The sequence below is a fragment of the Camellia sinensis genome, unplaced genomic scaffold (genome assembly GCF_055761805.1).
Source record: "Camellia sinensis isolate YWXY unplaced genomic scaffold, ASM5576180v1 Unanchor2, whole genome shotgun sequence".
Taxonomy (NCBI): domain Eukaryota; kingdom Viridiplantae; phylum Streptophyta; class Magnoliopsida; order Ericales; family Theaceae; genus Camellia; species Camellia sinensis.
The window spans coordinates 22,683,445-22,702,609 of record NW_028129079.1 but is presented as its reverse complement, the minus strand read 5'-3'; the positions used below and the strand labels follow the sequence as shown (position 1 = coordinate 22,702,609).

At 38.2% G+C, this 19,165-nt stretch overlaps 2 protein-coding genes across 2 annotated transcripts; both read right to left on the bottom strand.

The window, feature by feature from the left end:
- Positions 1–5,546: 5,546 nt before the first annotated feature.
- LOC114313039 (pentatricopeptide repeat-containing protein At4g35130, chloroplastic) lies at positions 5,547–8,315 on the bottom strand. The gene has a single exon (XM_028259350.2). It carries the CDS (start codon positions 8,185–8,187, stop codon positions 5,776–5,778), a length of 2,412 nt encoding a protein of 803 aa, XP_028115151.2. The 5' UTR covers positions 8,188–8,315; the 3' UTR covers positions 5,547–5,775.
- An 8,512-nt stretch (positions 8,316–16,827) lies between these two features.
- Positions 16,828–18,333, bottom strand: LOC114313040 (24-methylenesterol C-methyltransferase 2). Its single transcript, XM_028259351.2, has one exon. It carries the CDS (start codon positions 18,240–18,242, stop codon positions 17,160–17,162), a length of 1,083 nt encoding a protein of 360 aa, XP_028115152.2. The 5' UTR covers positions 18,243–18,333; the 3' UTR covers positions 16,828–17,159.
- Positions 18,334–19,165: the final 832 nt, after the last annotated feature.

Sequence of the window (19,165 nt, the reverse complement as noted above, 5' to 3'; positions counted from 1 at the left end):
AAACTCACAAGTTTGAGTATCAAAAGTATACCTTAGACCCATGGGGGTGCCTCTCTTTTATAGCCAATACAATCCTAGTCCCAAAAGGAGCCTGGCCCTAATGGTCTTAGGATTACTGTTAATCTGGGACTCCCAGTGGGATTAGGATAAACTCTCTAAAAGTTTTATCTTTACCCAAACTGAAGTCTTCTCCCAATCTAGGACTCTTGTCCATATCCAAGTTGAGTTCCCTCTTTATTCTAGGACTTTTGTCCCTTATCCGCTTATCTCGGATTCCGATATCTTCGGAGGCAACCTCGGCCTAGCCGAGATGACCTCGGCACAACGACCAAGACACGTGGCACCTCGGCTGACACGTCGGCGTCACCTTGCCACGTGTTGGTACTCAGAAAATATATCCCTACAACTGCCCCCAAGGTTCTATTACTTCGGCATTCTGAGGTACTGGAACCTACACTGTTTGTTCATCTGTGCCCCTCTGTCCGAGATCAAACTCGCCGACCTCAAAGTTCTATGGACTTTACTGTCCACTGGTGTCAAGAATCAAGTTTCATGCTTTCCGAGCTGTTTGAAATCGCACCTCCTAGCCGAGGTTCTGGTTCCATTAATTCGTAAACTCCAAGAGTTTTGCAACTGCTCCACTCACACTCTCTGGTGAGTTTCCGATTTCCAGTCACTTATTTGACTTCGGCGATTTTCATATCGGTGTTCATTTCACTTTGTAGGTTCATAAACTCTTACTTTTTTATTAAGCTCAATCTTTCATAACTCTTCTGATTTACTTTGAATCTGTTTATTTGCCATCTGTGGCCTTCTGTTCTCGTCTGTCTTCAAGTTTTTGATTTCTTATTGCTAAAATGCCTGGACCTGTTCTTTGTCATACCCGCTTTCTGTTGCTAGCATCATGTCTGGTTCATTACTTTCTTGTTCTTCACATACTTAGTGCCTGTGCACTTGGCTTTATTCTTGAACTTTGTCGTCTTCTTGACTATTTTTCTTTTTTTTCATTTAATCCTCTAGCTTCTTCTCTTTCTAGCTCTTTTGCTTAAATCCGTCATTTGTTCCAAGCTTTCAAGCTTCTGCAACTGTCTTCGTTTCTCTCCTCCGGTGAAGCTTTACGTTATTCTGTCATTGTCGTCAGACTTCGGCAATTCTCATTCCGACTTCCCTCTTTCTAGTAAGCTACTGTTCCTCCTGGTTTTATTTCTTGTTGCTTTCCAAGAAGCTCTGCTTCATTGTTAATCACCATTGCCTTTTTTACCCGTTATTTCCAAATCATCTTCTTGAATACACACTATTCACACATCTATTGATTTCTACCACTGTTCTTGGCTTGACATACTTGTGCAATCTTTTTATCTTGATTTCTTGATAGCTTCATCATCATTCTTGATTACGAATTACATTCATGTTTCTGTTTTCTGTGTCTTTTTTCAGATTCTTGCTTTCAATCTTTGCCTTCAAACTCCGAGGTGCCAATCGCCGAGAAGAGCCTTGATTAAACTCTTCAGGAGATCGAGGCTGAGCTCGAGGCCGAGAAGGCTGCTGAGAAGTCTTCCCAACTGTCTTCTATATCCTGCCATTGATGCCGAGTAGTTTTTTTTTCAATTGTCTTTCTTCTTTTTTGGCTAAGCTTGAGCCGAGAAGAAAGAAGCGCTCTTTGTCGCCCTCCTGGACGAGGATTTTCTTCAGTGTCTCTTCACTCTTTTCGGCTGACTCCTTGCCGACATCATCTAGGACCTCCATGTCCTCGTCTTCAATCTCTGTCTTCCCTGGTTTTCGAATGTTGCGGGTAGTTTTCATTGCTGCCATGGAGTAATTGTTTGCCTGCAGTTGGTCTCCTCTGACTTTTTCAATCACATGTTCTGTGGGGAACCGCAATAGTTGATGCAACGTTGAGGGAACTACCCCCATTGCATGCAACCATGGCCTTCCCAAGATGATGTTGTAAGGTGAAGGCGTGTCAATCATGACGAATTCTATTTTGATCTTCTTCTAACTGCTCTTGCATGATTTTATACTTAGAATATTTTGTATGCCTTTCATACTTTGCCTTCTTTGTGCAATCTTCTCGGGGTTACATACCTCGGGTATAATAGCTACAAAACTTTTACTTCGGCAAGATACTGACCTGCAAATTAGCTTTTTCCTCAACCTGTAAATTGCTGCAAAATTCAACAGATAATCATATGTCGGCTTAACGTTATCTTGTAAATTGCTACAAATTTCAACAAGTGAAGGTGAGGAACCATCTCAGCTTAACTTCAACTTGTAAATTGCTACAAATTTCAACAAGTGAAGATAAGGAACCATCTCAGCTTAACTTCAACTTGTAAATTGCTACAAAATTTAACAAGTGAAGATAAGGAACCATCTCGGCTTAACTTCAACTTGTAAATTGCTACAAATTTCAACAAGTGAAGATAAGGAACCATCTCGGCTTAACTTCAACTTGTAAATTGCTACAAATTTCAACAAGTGAAGATAAGGAACCATCTCGGCTTAACTTCAACTTGTAAATTGCTACAAATTTCAACAAGGGTTAAGCATCATCTCGGTTTAACCAACTTGTAAATTGCTACAAATTTCAACAAGTGGTAAACGCATTCTTCTTCTCTCTGCCCCCCAGTGTGAACTTAAAATCCCCTTGGGTTCTCATCATACATGTAGCTTCGACCTTGTCGCCGAGGTTTAATTCAAGCCGAGGTTGTCGGCCTTGGTTTCTCTATTTACTTGGCTCCAACTTGAGTTTGATTTTCGGTCTCGTATCGGCGGGCCGTTTCTTTTTTCTTGTTCCGATGCCTTTGTTCCCGGCATGTCCTCCTCGGCCTTAGTATACTTCTCAATTCTGGTCAACTTTAGTCTGATCTTGTGTGTTTCCTTTTTATCTTCTGGGATCTGAGATTTGCTCACTGAGCTCTTCTCTTTTCGGACTTAAGTGCCGAGATCTTGTCTGCTAGAATCTTGGATCTGCTCACTCAAGTTGAGTTCTTCTCTTCTCAGACCTACTCATCTAGGCCGAGATCATGTCTTCTAGGATCCGGGATCTGCTCACTTAGGTTGAGCTCTCGTCTTCTCGGGCCTACTTGTCTAGGCTGAGATCATGTCTTCTCGGATCCGGGATCCAAGATCTAGAATCCGGGATCTGCTCACTCAGGATGAGTTCTTCTATGCTTGAATGTTATCTCATTGGGAGCGCTCATGCCCCCTGTCTTTGCATCCATTCTGGAAGGGTCTTCGTTCTTCCGCAGGTATCTATCCTTCCATACCTGGAGGTCATCTTCGTTGCTTCGATCTGTTGTTTTTGGTGCGTCACCTTCCTGGCCGGCGTCTTTCACTCCGTGACTCTGGTCACGAGTTTCTGTGTTGCGGTTGTCCCCTTCAACGTCGAGGTTAATAGATCTTTCATTCCCAGTAGGAGCGTTGTCTCCAGTCTGATCCTTCTGTTCGTCATTGGCCATCTATTCTTCTTTCTTTCCCACAGACGGCGCCAAATTGTATGGGTGATTTTCCGACCACACTGCCCGCTTAGTAACCAGCTGGAGAGCACTGGCAGAATAGATGGCACCTGACTGACCTGCAACAGAAATATAAGAATCCCGCGGTGGTTTCGACCACCCGGGGGCACTCCGACGATCAAGTCAGTATATCTCTCAAAGATAAATCAAGTACTAAACTCACAAGTTTGAGTATTAGAAGCATATCTTAGACCCATGGGGGTGCCTCTCTTTTATAGCCAAGACAATCCTAAGCCAATACAATCCTAGTCCCAAAAGGAGCCTGACCCTAATGTTCTTAGGATTACTCGGGACTCCCAGTGGGATTAGGATAAACTTTCTAAGAGTCTTATCTTTACCCAAACTGAAATCTTCTCCCAATCTAGGACTCTTGTCCATATCCAAGTTGAGTTCCCTCTTCATTCTAGGACTCTTGTCCCCTTATCCGCTTATCTCGGATTCTGATATCTTCAGAGGCAACCTCGACCTAGCTGAGATGACCTCGGCACAACGACCAAGACACGTGGCACCTCAGCTGACACGTCGGCGTCACCTTGCCACATGTTGGTACTCAGAAAATATATCCTCACAGAAATACATGATAATTGGCCCAATGGTCAATGTAATTATCTATTAGGACAGTAAGAATGTTAATGGATTTTTTAAAAAAAATATGACAACATGATCGTGATGACATTACGTTAATTCAGCATAACAATCTCATTCAATCTAAAACGCAGCTAGATTTGGAAATACCTCGGTCCCACATGCCGTGTATATCTTAAAAATCCAATAGATTGATTCACATCCTCAATAAAACTAACACTTTGCTATTTCAATCCTAATTAGGACACATTAAAAATCAGTGATTGATCAAAACACAGTCACCCTATCAATTCTATCCTATTCACATATGGAAACAATCTTAACCAACCCCACCTTAAAAACTCATTGTTTCATTGTTTCATTTTAATTTCTGCATTGTGATTATCAATTTTTAATTTTTTTAAACGATGGTGGATTCTTACACCAACTACATTAGTCTGAAAGATCTATTGCCGGAGGTGGCGGCAGGGCCGGACTATAGAAGGAAGGACAGCTGGAGGGAGATTCGGATAAAGGATCCTCTCTTGCAGAAGGCAGCGTGGCACTACCTACGGCCGAGGTTGTCGGAACCCGAAGACCGTCGGGGTTGCGCCGCCAAGTTCAAGGACATGTGCTGTGCTGTGATCGGGTGCTTCGGGGGTGTCTTTGATGATGAAGAGGATGTTTTCCAACAATGAGAATTGGTGATGATGATGATGAAGCTGTTAAGGTTGACTGAACATTGAAGCGGAATTTTTTGAAGCTTCGATTTGACTGGTGAATGGACTTTTAGTTCGTATATAAATAAGAATTTTTTGGTTTTTTTTTTTTTGGCTTTTAGTTTGACACACTTTCTTTTTGTTAATTGGTTTATTGATTTTTAGCGATAGGTGATGAGAAAATAGAACAAAATTTATTTGATTTGATTGATCTATATATATCCGTTTTTGTTATGATATTATTATTGTGTTCTTGAGTTTTTCTTATCTTCTATATTTCTGGGATTTTATTTTTAAATTTATAAAAGAGTTATAAAACAATAGATAACTTATTCGAGTATGTGAGTTAGTGTTCTTTCCTCATATTATTTATGTTCGAATCTTCTGTTGTTTGCTCAGTTCACTGACTTAGGGGTAATCTTTGAATCTCAAGTCTACTTTTTTAGGATGGACTCTCAATTATCAAATAAATAAATCAGGCATGGAATTATATTTGTCAAGGTTCATCATATAATTGATTTTTTTTTAAAAAAAAATTGTAAGTAATGTTTATTTTATTTTTTTAAATTTAATAAAAGAGAATGGATAAACTTTAATTTAAATTAGAAGCATACATTACACTTTTTTTTCTCTCTTTTATTTTTATTTTTATTTTTTTTCTCTACGGATTGGTACTCTTTAATATTGATATGGTACATGTGACAAAGTATATTAAATTGACTAATAAGACTGTTTTGCAAACAGATGAGCAAAGGGAATGAATGTAACTATCTTCCATAATCACACAACAGTCCAATGCTAAGAAGTTGGACCAACACAAAAAAATAGTATCAATATCACCACCAGAAAATCAAGAAGTGGTTTTATCGTTCCTTTGGGAAAATTTCACTAACGGATCATGAGATTTTTACATTGTCACAAATGTATATCTACACTCATTCGCAGTTCTATATTTGCGCGATTCAAAGAACCAATCACCAATAATCTCCACATGAGCATCGACCATTTCTGAAGTGGTGATACATCTTCGGATCTCCCACTACTATCTCTCTTCCAGTAACCTCTGAAATCTTCTTTGCAGCACCATGGCAAGCTTCGCATATTCTGATGTTTTTCCTAACAAGAACAGGATTTCCAAGTGATACAGCTATCAGGCCAAAACAAATTGCTAATCTAACACTGTGACATTCAGGAGCGGTTGATCTTTTTCGTATCAAGTCTAGTGGCCTGAACTTGGTGAGACTATGAATGTATATGTCTTCACTAATCTTCCTTGAGATAATGTTTAGAACATCATATATCAAGCTGGTGTCGATATGAGACCTGTCTTGGTTGACAAACTTGAAAGTCCTACTATTGTTCTCAACCGTGCTATACCCAGTGGTTTTTTCCAATCCTTGATTCTTCATAAGATGTTTAATCCGTTCTACATCTTCCCACCTTCCAGCTTCAGCATACATATTTGCAAGCAAGACGTAGCAACCAGTATTATCATGTTCCAAGGACAAAATGTGCTCAGCTGCAAGCTCGGCTAATTCTATGTTTCTGTTGTGTCTACTGGCTGAGAGCAAAGACCCCCATATCCTTGCTGTTGGGGCCAGTGGCATTTCATCGATAAAACGCTTGGCTAGGTCAAGATTTGCAGAACGGCCAAGAATATCAACTATACAACCATAGTGCTCTATTCCTGGTTCAATCCCATAGTCGTTTTTCATTGAACTGAAGTACTCCCATCCTTGATCGATCATGCCAGCAATGCTGCAAGATAACAGCAGGGAAACAAAGGTACTCGCATTGGGTTTGATATCCTCTTCCTTCATTTCAGAAAACAATTTAATTGAATTTTCACCAAATCCATGAATACCATAAGCCATAATGACTGTGTTCCATGAAATGATATCCTTAAACAACATCCCATCAAAAATTTTCCGTGCAGTCTTGAGATCCCCACATTTTGCATACATGTAAACAATTGAATTTGAGATGAAGGTACTTGAACAAAGATTTAGCTTTATGACGTAACCATGGATTTGCTTCCCCTCTCTGAGCAAGGCTACTTCAGCATATGCAGGTAAAATACTAGTTATTGTTGTTGCATCTGGGTTAAAATGCTCTCTCCATAAGTCCTGGAACAGTTCCAAGGCCTCTCTGTTACAACCATTCTGAACATAAGCAGCAATCATGGCATTCCAAGAAACTAGATTTCTTTCACTCATGTGACTGAAAATTTTTCTTGCGAGTTTTTGATACCCACACTTTCCATACATGTCAACAAGAGCAGTCTCGAGCACCAAATGAGGGAGAAACCCTTTTCTAATGGTTAGACCGTGGATAGTTTTACCGGGAAAGAGAGCTCCAATTTGTGCACAAGATGGGAGAAAATTTATTGCAGTGATCATGTCAGGAGTCAAGTTATCATCCTCTTGCATCTTCTTCAAGCAAACAAATGACTCTAAAGGTTGCCTGTTTAGAGCAAATCCACCTATCATAGCATTCCAAAGAACAATGTTTTTCTCAGAAATTGTTTGAAAAAATGTCTCTGCATAATCCACTCTACTACATTTTGCATACATATCAACGACTGATGTCTGAACCATCACATCTGATTCAAATCCACGTCTGATTGCTTGTCCATGAATTTCCTTCCCGTATCGCAGCGTACACTCAAGAGAACACGCTCCAAGACTGCTAATTATGCTGAACCTATCAGCTCTCAATCCAATGGCCAGCATTTCCTGGAAACACACCAACGCATTCCAACCCTCCCCGACTGAAACATACCCACTAATCATTGAATTCCAAGAAACCAAATCTCTAACCAGCAAATCTTCAAACACCCTCTCAGCAAGCTCAATACACCCGAGCTTTGCATACATAGCAATAAGGGAATTGCAAATGTAAAGGTCCAAATCAAATCCAACTTTAATCAACTTTGAGTGAACTTTCTGTCCTTCTATCAAAGAATATGACCCGGCACACGACTTAATCACAAATGGGTAGGTGAAATTGTCAGATCGTACTCTTTCGAATTGCATTCGATAATAAAAATCAATGGCCTCTTGAAAATACCCATTGCTAGTTAGTCCCCTGATTATAACATTCCAAACAAAAGGGTCACATTTAGTCATATTCTCAAACAGATGGAGTGCATCTTCCATAGACCCCAAATTCACATTCGATAAAAGACTCCGAATTTCAGAGAGATTGCGTTGTCGAGTTGAAAACTTTACAATCTTGGACGGTTTTCTATTAATTCGAGATGATTTGGTGAGTCTTTGCTTGATAGCGAGGTCGGGGTTCGTGTTCTTTTTGGCTGAGTTGACTCGTCGGATGTTTTCGGATGAGATGGGTTTGTGGGAATAGCAGAGAGCAAGAGTTGCAGACATCTTTAGATCAATAGAGTTTCATGAATTGGAGAGAGAGGCGTTGGAAATCATGGGGTGGTCTCGGTTTTTCTTTTTTGGGGGGGACGCAGAGTGACCGTTATTACGGTTATGGGCGCGTGAAGGGCTAGCCGCATTAGAGTGTCTTGAGCTATACTTTTTAATTATTATTATTATTATTTTATTTTTTAGTAAAAAATTTTTAAAAAAATTATTTTTTAAGCTCTACAATGGAGGACTTTTAAAAAGTTGAGCCTGCTTGCATTGGTTGGATTTATTATTTCTACAAAGTAGATTATAATTGGAGGGAGATATTATATATCAATAATGCCGTAATATCATTAATATTACTACGTTGGATTGTTTCTTTAAAGAATTACACGGTCATCTATCTCTAAATATGATCACGTGGAGTGCATCTTTAAATATAAAGAATTTACTTTATTATATGATTTGTTGATGTGATGAAAATATATACCCTCAAAGGGCACAATATAATTTTCCTTTCCCAAATTACAATAAATTGGTGCTAAAAGGCAACTGAGGACATAAGATTGGAGTTCCATTCATGGTGTTGAACAAGAAGAGAGGAAAATAAGACAGACTGTTCCAAATTCAAACAAATGTCAAATGATCAGCTAAAAATCACCACTAGTTACATCCCTTCAATTAATAATATGCAGGGCTTGTGCAGCAAATTACAATTAGATCATCTCATCATAATGTGGTGCCATGCCACATTAAGATGCACCATTCACACAAAACAAAGAAAAACATTACAACTATAACCAAAAAGGCCAAATGCCAATATGAGCTAAATTTAGACGTCAATAGAGATTATGTTTTCAAATTTTCTGTCTTCAATTCCTAGTGTACTTCCAATCACATGATGTGAAGAAAATTTCAAAATATGAGAATCTTGTGACTAGATTGTCTGAAAGTGCACTGAGATAAAATAATAGAGATTTTGAGAACAGAGAATCTCGCGCCATAGTTAAGTTTAAAGTTCCTCAGGGATGCTCTGAAGAGCAGGCCTCCAAGAACTCCGGCGACTCCCCTTCACTTGACCGACTCTCCATTGGTGCCTTCTCCTCATCAGATTTAACCGTTGTTCCAAACACAAGGACGGTGTAGGCGAAACCGACGTTGATGTTCCACCAGTGTTCTTGCCACCTCTTATGACTTCTAGCATTTGCTTCAAGTCTTGTTTGTTCACAACAATCTTCATCCTCACCACCCCATCTTCACCACCATCGCTGCCCGAAACAACACCATCTCCATTGCTGACTTGTGCAATAGCGTCCAAAATGTTGTTCCTCATTGCCCTTTGATTCCTAGCTCTTGAGACTCTAAATTCTCTCTTTGGTGAAGATCTTCCTTCTGCAACCTTCAAGTATTCCATCTCTCTCTCTCTCTCTCTCTCTCTCTCTCTCTCTCTCTATACTTGACTCTATGTCTATGTTGTTGATCAAAGCGCATGTACCATTTAGGCCTTTATATAGTCATAATAAGTAATAACCACCAATGGATCCTATTAAACTATGCAAGTTCGGTTAACCAAAAAATACGCGTTTCAGTACAAATTGAAATACCAAGAATGAAGATTGTAATGTTTGACTTTTGATAGAATATTTCCCAAATACCCATTCACATAGCTTGAAATGTTTGTTCATAGAGTTTCAAATGCATCGAATTATTCATAAATAGTTTGATTTTGGCCAATTTAAACTCAGCATAACTCATTTATTTAGCATAACTCATTTTCTAAATAAATGAGTTCAAGCTAAATTGCATGAGACCCAAGATCAGTTCAAACTAATTTATATTATTTCTTTGTTTATGTTTGGTGTTTGTGCAAATTTACATATTTAATTGATGAAATTTATTAATAATATGATCATTATATATATATATATATATATATACTGTTCATGATCTTCTCTTTCTTCTTTTAACATGTATTCTTTTTCTTTTTTTTTTCTTTTTTTCAAGCTGAGTTTGCGCTCAGTTAATTTATATAATCGAGTTAGCTCCAATCAATTTTTTAATTAAGTTCAACCTAATTTTAGTTCAAATACTCTAAAACTCAATTTAAACTTTATTTATACATAATTTAAGAGAGTCAATAAAGGGTTATGTTGTCACCTCACCGACTAGAGTTTGGGGCTCAATTGTCAAATGGAGTAGTCCTTTGCGTGAATTGGGACAAGAGCTAAGAAATAGTTAAACAAAATTTCAATAAAGTTATGATATTTGAAATGTAGTGGCGAGGTTCTATGTATGTATTGAAAATTTTAAATCCACACCGACTACTAGCCTCACATGCAAAGCCGAATAATGCGCAGGAAATGTATATGTATCTGTATTTGTACATGTCAATGTCAATGGAGAAGGATCTATTTATTAATAATGTGGGTGTTTGATCTCAGAGTAGTTTGCAATTCAATGGAGGTTAGAGAGCAGATCACAACTACAACACAATGATGAGGAGATAGGTGGGATTCTACAGGTGATTGATTAGGTTGGTGGCAGAATTTTGGCCCTCATTCAGATACTAGTAATGTTCATTGTGATTATATTTAAATGAGTAAATGGATTTGTGGGTGTAATTTACATTTTAGGCCATCTCGACAATCCAAACTAGGAGTTTGCGGCAAATCATTTATACAAAAAATAAAATTAATTGAATATTGGTATCCACATGATCAAGGACAAGTATGATTGAAATAAAGTGTCTATTTTTCACATAATTTGTGAACCGGTCATGTGGCTATCAATGTGCAATCAAATTTTATTTTTTATATGGATGATTCTCTCGATAAGTCCTAACAATTCAAATTATTAAAGTGGGCTTAGAGTGAACACACAAAATGAAAACTACATCGTTTGATTTATTTTCATAGAGCAAAGAGAAGCCTTGTATACTATATATAAAGGCTTCTCTCTGATTTGACAGTTCAATTGAGAGGGTTGCATAGTGCATTGGTGATTCAAATAGTCTATTTTATAAGGTGAATCAACAAGCAAATTATTTATATAAAAAAATGAATTAAAAATTACTCAGATCCTATACATATATAATTGGGGGTTTTAGTCGTAATGCAAGGCATCAATGTTGGCGATGTGTCACACAGCCTGTTTCGCTGATTATTTCTCTTCTCCTAATAGTTATAACTTCCGAATCATACCTGATTACAAGAGTTCTCTTTTAACTCTTATTGAAATGCTCTTTAATCAAGAATATTCAACTACACCTTCATCCTCCTTTTCTTCCTCAACAACCAATTTTTGGGATTAAATTCCATCCAAAGATCAAAAAATAATGAGAAATACATAAGCGTGTGAAGACAACTTCATGCCAAATTCTCAATATATGTGCATAGGTTTTTCGATTCAATCTCACTTAAAAAAAAGAGAGGAGCATATTTTTTTATATGGAATTATGATAAAGTCCACCGCCAAAAGCTAATTGTTGAGTTCAGGGTGTATCGCGCGCACCATATTTTTTTTATATGAAATTATGATAAAATCCACCGCCAAAAGCTAATTGTTGAGTTGAGGGTGTATCGCACGCACGCACACAAGAACATGAGACTTCACTTTATACTCTTCCTCACTTGCAACATGTTCACTCAACAACACTTGCCGCATGCAAGCTAGGAATACACTCTTAATCCATCCCTATCCCTAAGTAATCTTACTCTCCCCTTAACAGCCAACTTTTAGAATTCAAGATTGTATTCACATTATTAACATATCTATGAAGTTCCTAAGGTCGCATTTGGTAAACGATTTTAGTTTCATAAAATATAATATAAAAAAGAGGGAGAAAAAAAAAAAAGAAGTTATAACCACTGCACAAGACTCTGCTTGTAGCAAGGTTGGTAATAGGTAGACAACCAATAAAATGGTTCAAGCATTAGACAAAAAGGGATGAAAAAGTTATGATGTCCTATTCAAAATCTAAAATATCCTCCCTAAATTGATGGTACCTTGGTGAAAACATCTCTTTCTGCAGTAGTGGAGTGGAAGATCCAAAACAATGCTTTCACCTTGGAGTAATATAGGAACTCAGACCCTGATCAGCAGCTCGGATGGTCAGTTGCCCAGGTTCCAATCCAGGAAGTTTGAGGTTTGACTCTAGGGATGGCAACGGACCGGGCCGGAGCCGGAGATTACACTCTCTATCCCTGAATGTAAAAAACTCCCCGTCCCCACCCCCAATCCCGACAAGGAACCCATTACCCCCCCACCCCCGGCTCCTAACGGGGATCGGGTTTTCCCGACCCCAAAAAATCCCCGACCCATTTTTTTTTTTTTTTGAGGCAGAGGGAAGACAAAGAAAAGCAAAAAGGATGAATGCTAAATAGGATGAAATTTATTCTCTCATTTACACAGATATACAATCCAATCTTGAATGCAAGAACAGATATACAAAGATGGATGCGTGCGCGCGCACACACAGGCCGTACTGATCCTTCAATCATATGATCTAACACTAAACAAACAGTAATAAAAAGACACAAAATAGAGAAGAAACAAAGATAAGATATATATATATATATATATATACTACAACAATAACAGTAAATGTCTTCAAAAAAATGTTTGTAAAATGTACAAAAATTGATCTCACTCCACAGATCATTACTCAGATAAACCAAACTCAAATTCGAACTCAGATAAAATGTTTGTAAAAAAACACAAATCCTCAAATCTGAACTCAGTATCCTTAGATCTATTTAAAAAAAAAAAAAAAACACAGATATGCTTGGAGGAAGAAGAGCACGGTGGGAACTGGGCTCGCTATTGCCGTGAGTCATATCGTTCACTTCAATACGCTAAAGTGATGGCAATGGCAATACTTACTTTGAATTTTTCATCGACATATCTGAGCCGACGATCTTGATGTTGTGGAGATAATGGGAGGACGAGTGGCTGGAGATGAACCAGATGGTGGCGGAGATGAACCAAACAACGGTGGTGAAAAGATCGACAAAGGCGAGTTTGGTGTTGGTGGAGTCTTCTTCATGGCGTTTGATCACTTTGAGATCGACCGTGAATCATATTGTTCACTTCAATATGCTAAAGTGATGGCAATGGCAATACTTACTTTGGATTCTTCATCGACATATCTGAGCCTACGATCTTGATGTTGTGGAGAGAATGGGAGGACGAGTGGCTGGAGATGAACCAGACGATGGCGAAGATGAACCAAACAGCGGTGGTGAAAAGATCGGCAAAGGCGAATTTGGTGTTGGTGGGGTCTTCTTCATGGCGTTTGATCACTTTGAGATCGACGGTGATGGGACGAGGAAGAGGATAGTGGAGGGAGGGAGATCGACGGTGATGGGAGAGTTATAGAGAGAGAGAGAGAGAGAGAGAGAGATGAGAGGTGATCTAACTATGTTTTAGTGTTTGGTTTATATATATAGGGGTATAATAGTAATTTCACATCAGGGAAACGAGGACGGGGACGGGTCGGGGCCGAGACCGAAGCTAGGGAACGTATCACTCTCCCTGGCCCGAAATTTATTGGGGATTCATTTTCAAATACCATCCCCAGCCCGTTGGAGATATTTTTTGGAAAAAAAACTGTTCTAATTGGGGTCGGGGGCCAGATTCCTATCAGATCAGGTTTAAATTGCCATCTCTATATGACTCCCCTCCCTATTGCATAGTTCATAGGCCTAGGGAATGACCTTTGAACCCCAAGTTCACATACCCGGAGTGGATCCCAATGACCCGCCGAGTTCTGGTAATAATATATATATATATATATATATACACGCATTCAGTAGCGAAAGCCAAAACAATTTGGGAACAACAGCCAGAGCCAGACCAACCCAACTTCTGGACAGCTCGTGTGCTCCTTACGAGGCATATGCACCCCCTTGTTTCCACTTTCACACCTTAGAAACTTACACCATAACACAACGGAAGTGAAAGCCCGGATCCAGTCTGATTTGTATAATACTGCAACATTTTGTTTTATCCCATTCCGGCGTGTGGGAAAAAAGAATCTTACACAAGATTGCTGTAATAAACTATCGGCAATAGCTTTTTCAATCACAAGTGCATACAAAGAGCTTAGTTACAAATAATTTTTTAGGCTTTACTTTATAATTCCAAGGTTAATACGCTATACACAACTTCCATGAGACAATCAAACAGCTATAACTAAACATTTATAGATATACTATTATATTAATTTGAGACAAATTTTAGGTTTATAGAAGCAGAATACACTACTATTACAACCAATACTGCTACTGCTAGTGTTTGCTACCACCACTATTGCGAAGATTATTCCTATTGCCAGGAACACTGCCACTGCCAACATCATAAGAAACAAAGTGGTCCAGCAGCCCACAGACCGCTTGAATCCAAAACTGATATGATACGATATAATACGATAAACTTTTCGTACAATTTGTCAGCAGATGTAAATGAAATTTCGAAATGATAATGTATCAGTGGAACATGTAGATATTCCTCAATCAGGCGTGGTTTTTCTGACTACACTTTTGTCCTGCGATTAGCTATTTCTTTAACTATAACAATGGTACTGTAGAACATGCCTATTCTATTCCCAAAAGCCAAAAAAATTTAAAATAGTGAAGATACAATGCTCAGGAGACTACTTTATTGTATGGGCTCAAACTTGATGAATGTGATGCACACTCACAATAAACTAATACATGGAGATCCGCAAAGGTTAAATTATTCCTGTCCCAAAAGCATACTAAATCACAGACACTAGGTCCATGTTATTTATTATCCAATCCAATGTAAGAGGAGTAGTGAACCATTTTGCAAGTTCACACAACGAAGACAAAATAGGTGAAAGTTAATAAATGAACTAAAAGAAATGTTAAAATGAAAATATTGAGATCAATGATTTCCATCACAAGAAAAGATAGAATAAGGAAATTAGAAGGGGCACTAATCAAAAAGATAAAATGACGAAAAGTTGATTGAGATGTTCCGATCATATGCAATTTAGACCAATTGAACCGAAGGACAAGACGTAAATCAAAGCGCAAGTGGGTTGACATTGTGAAAAATGACATAATTACTTTTGACTTAACTGAGAATATGACTTAATAAATATTGAATCCGCAGGAGAGGAGAAAAAGGTTAAAGTAGGGAAAAAGAGAAGGGATAGTTGTAACCCTTTCTTTTATCTTATTTGGATTGCTAATGAAAGAAAGTAAAGAAATGGTAACAATCATTGAAGGATTTTTTCTCTCACAACCACTTTAGAGAAAGGAATTAACCTTTTTGCCCACAAATTTTATGATTTATTTATTTTCCCTTGCATTAAAAATTTTAAAAAAAAAATGACATTTATATTTGGGAGTAAAAAAGGATAATTTTCTACGCCCTTTTCTTCTTTCTCCAATTTTCCCACTTTCGGAGAGAGTAGATAATGAGAGCACGAAAGGCTCTCAATTTCTTTCCTCCCTTTCAACATTGTGCACTAAAACCTCTCCTCTCCATCATTTTCTTTATTCCCAAAATCACTCATTTGAAATGGATTGTAAAAGACATATGAGTGTAATCAACCCCAATTAGTTAGGATTAAGATTTGTTGATTTAAATTGTTAGGATAAATGGCATTACGATTGATTGTCAGAAAGCCAAAATTAATTGAGAAAAATATAGTACAAAGTTTTCAAAAGGACAATAAAAGTGCAAAAAAAGAACACAAGTAATTGTGAACATAGAAATATTTTGTCAAGGATTTGATGAAGGATATGATTTTGGATAAGTTAGATGGTAAAAAGTACATATTTAGCTAACCCAAAGTTGTTGCCTTCTACTTGATATGATTTGTGCAAAATAGCATATAACTTGGAAGGCCCTAGTTCCCATCAAGGTAAAATTTAGTGTGAAGTTCATTGCCATCCACATCAAATACAATACAAACATCTTTGTATAAGCAAAGGAAAACCAAGATTTTTAATTAATAATCATTTTTATAGCCAAATCTCAGAATTTTCCTATGTAAACCTTTTAATACCGTGTCAAATCAAAGTCAATATTTTCACAACAAATTGGCGAAATCATTTCACATTAAAGTACTAGTAAGTTTCTTAAAACTGCCTACCTATTTCAAAATAGTTTCTTTTTATCATAAAGTTCCTTAGGTTTTGCCAAGATTAAAAGATTGTCAATTCCCATATTACAACTTGGTTAAACTTCCATCATCTTTTGGTCTTGATATTAACATAGATCCTATGCCTTCTACGCAAACAAGTAAAAGCAAAACTCAAAACTAAACAAATGAAATCCTATCAAGCTTATCCCTCACATTACCCTCTCCTCTTTCTGGTTCTTCCTTTCTTTTTCTTTCTTTGTGTGTGTGCGCTTTTTTTTAATGTTGAATTTTATTTTAAGTGCCACCACATGACTCTTCTCTAAGAGAGATACAGCTAACTACATCACGTGCCATGTCTACTAAAAAATTTATCTATTACAATTAAGGACAATTACAACAGTCTCCAGCTACTTACTAGCATCATTTACAGCTCAACCTCAGTAAAGCCACCAACTTAGTGATATCATATCATGAAATGAATAATGCTGTAAAAAAATGGCCTCTCAAAAGTTCAAACATTCTCCCACTAAACAATCAAATTGGCAACACTGAAAATATCATTGAAAATTCAAAATTACATAAAAAAAAACTAAACTAGAGAAACTTCTCAGGTAAATCAGAGGACATTGTCCAACTCTCTAGTTATATGTAATCTGGCTACAATTAAAGATTGCAGCAGCATCTACTACTTCAATAAAAAAGTACCCAAACCCCAATACCAAGAGTTTAATTTCAAAAGGGAGCAGATTGAACTGGAAACACAGTCGCAAAACATTAAATTAAAACAGATAAATAACAAAACCAAAACAGAGTTGATCAAAAAAAGAGACAAAGACAGCACAAGAATAACCTTCAATTCCATGATCTCGGACTAATTCGCGGTCTTCTTCTCCGGTTTTCTACAGAGGATCATGTGCATTGGAGTGAAAATCCCAGTCTCACCCCCTCTAACTAGATAATCAGCAGTCTTGAACAGCATTTCATGAACATCCACAACACCTTTCGGCGCAATCCCGAGAAAAGCAAGCACTGTAATCAAAATGTGGTTCCTCCAATACGCAAATCTCCCCATTTTCAGCCTTGTCCACCACGGTTTCGCCGGAGGCTTCGCCAAATCTTTCTCCTTCACAACCTCAAACCCTACCTTCTTCGCAATCTCCGCAATCTGATCGTAACTCCTCAATCCAGGCAAAGCATCGCCTCTCTCAATCCCCTGAATGATATCAACGTGTTCCGCATCGTCCCCACGGTACAATTCCGTGGTCACCCATTCATACGATACGTACAAAGATCCAGGCTTTAAAACTCTGTAAATCTCGGAATAAACCTCTTCGAGTTTCGGGGCGTGACAAGTTGCTTCGATCGAGTAAGCGCCATCAAAACTATCGTTCTCGAAGGGCATCTCGAGGAAATTGCCGCAAACGACCTCGCATTGCGAATCGAGCTTGGCTTTCTTGTTGTGAGTTCGAGCCCGATTGACTTGGTACTCGTTGATGGTGATTCCCACGACGTGAGCGCCGGAATGGGAGGCGATTGCGCGCATCGGGCCGCCGACGCCGCATCCCGCGTCGAGAATGCGGGATCCGGGGTTGATTTTGAGTAGATCTACTGCCATTTCCTCGTGTACGCGGGTGGCTTCGCGATCAGATTTTCCGGGGAGGGAAGGAGAGAAATGAAAAGATTGGCCCCAACCCCATTCGTAGATGTCGGTGACGAGGTTGTAGAAAGTGTCGACGAAGGCAGGGACGTTCTCGGTGACTTCGATTTCTTTGGGGCGGCGAAAGAAGGACCAGTACTGTTTGTAATTGTCTTGGACTTTGTCGGCGGAGATGGAGCCGCCGGAGAGGTGAACGGCGCTCTTGCCTTTCTGTTCGGCGGGGCCGAGGACGCAGACGAACCAGTAGAGGCCGCCGGCGATGAGAGAGGCGGTGCAGAAGAGAGCGAGAGCGTCCATGATAAGAGAGAGGGAGAGAGATTGTGTTGTGTGTCAAGTGTGAGAGTCAAATACTCAAAGGTGGGAGCGCCTTTTTATGTTATGTTGGGGGTGATATGAGAAGAGAAAATGCTACTCCCTCCATCCCACCCAAAATATTGGTCCCTTTTGGGGAATCTAACTTTTTTTGATAGTACACTTATTGCATTTGAAAAAAGTTGATTTTTCAAAATTACCCTTTTGATAGTACATTTTTTGAGAATATCAATGTCATAATTGTACTTTTTAAATTGTTTATTAATTTAAAAGAAGGGCAAAATAGGAAATTGATATTATTTTTGTACTTGATTTATAAAGAGGGACTAATATTTTGGGACAATGAAAAATGGAATAAGGGACTAATATTTTGGGACGGAGGGAGTATCAATTTTAAATAATTTATTAGAGCATCTTTAACGGTGAATTAAACTTGATATTAAATTTAAATTTTGATAAAAAAATTATTTTTTAGAGCTTTAATAGTTTCAGTAAATTAGTATCAAAATGAGAATTTATCGAAAATTTCATCAAAGTAAGAATAGGGTACAGATTTCGCTATTTTACTGTGCGTGATCGTTGGAAGAGATCAACTGGTCAACCAATCGGTCGACCGGTTCCTTTTCAAATAGGTAGGTTTAAACTGGTCAAAAAGGTTCAAACAGGTAAAAAAAAAAAATTGCCTTATCGATCGACCCTCCCTTTTTATGCACGGTTGGAGGAAGAAATATCAGATTAAAAAAATTAGGCTGTGTTTGGTTGTGCTTTTGAAACGTGATTCTACACCTGTGTTTCAGTATGATGTTTGTTTAGGATTTTGTAATCACGTTTCAAAAGCTCTACTGAGAGCTCTGTACCAAATCTGTCTCAGCCGCTCTTTTGCTCTGTTTTTTTTTTCAAAATTTTTG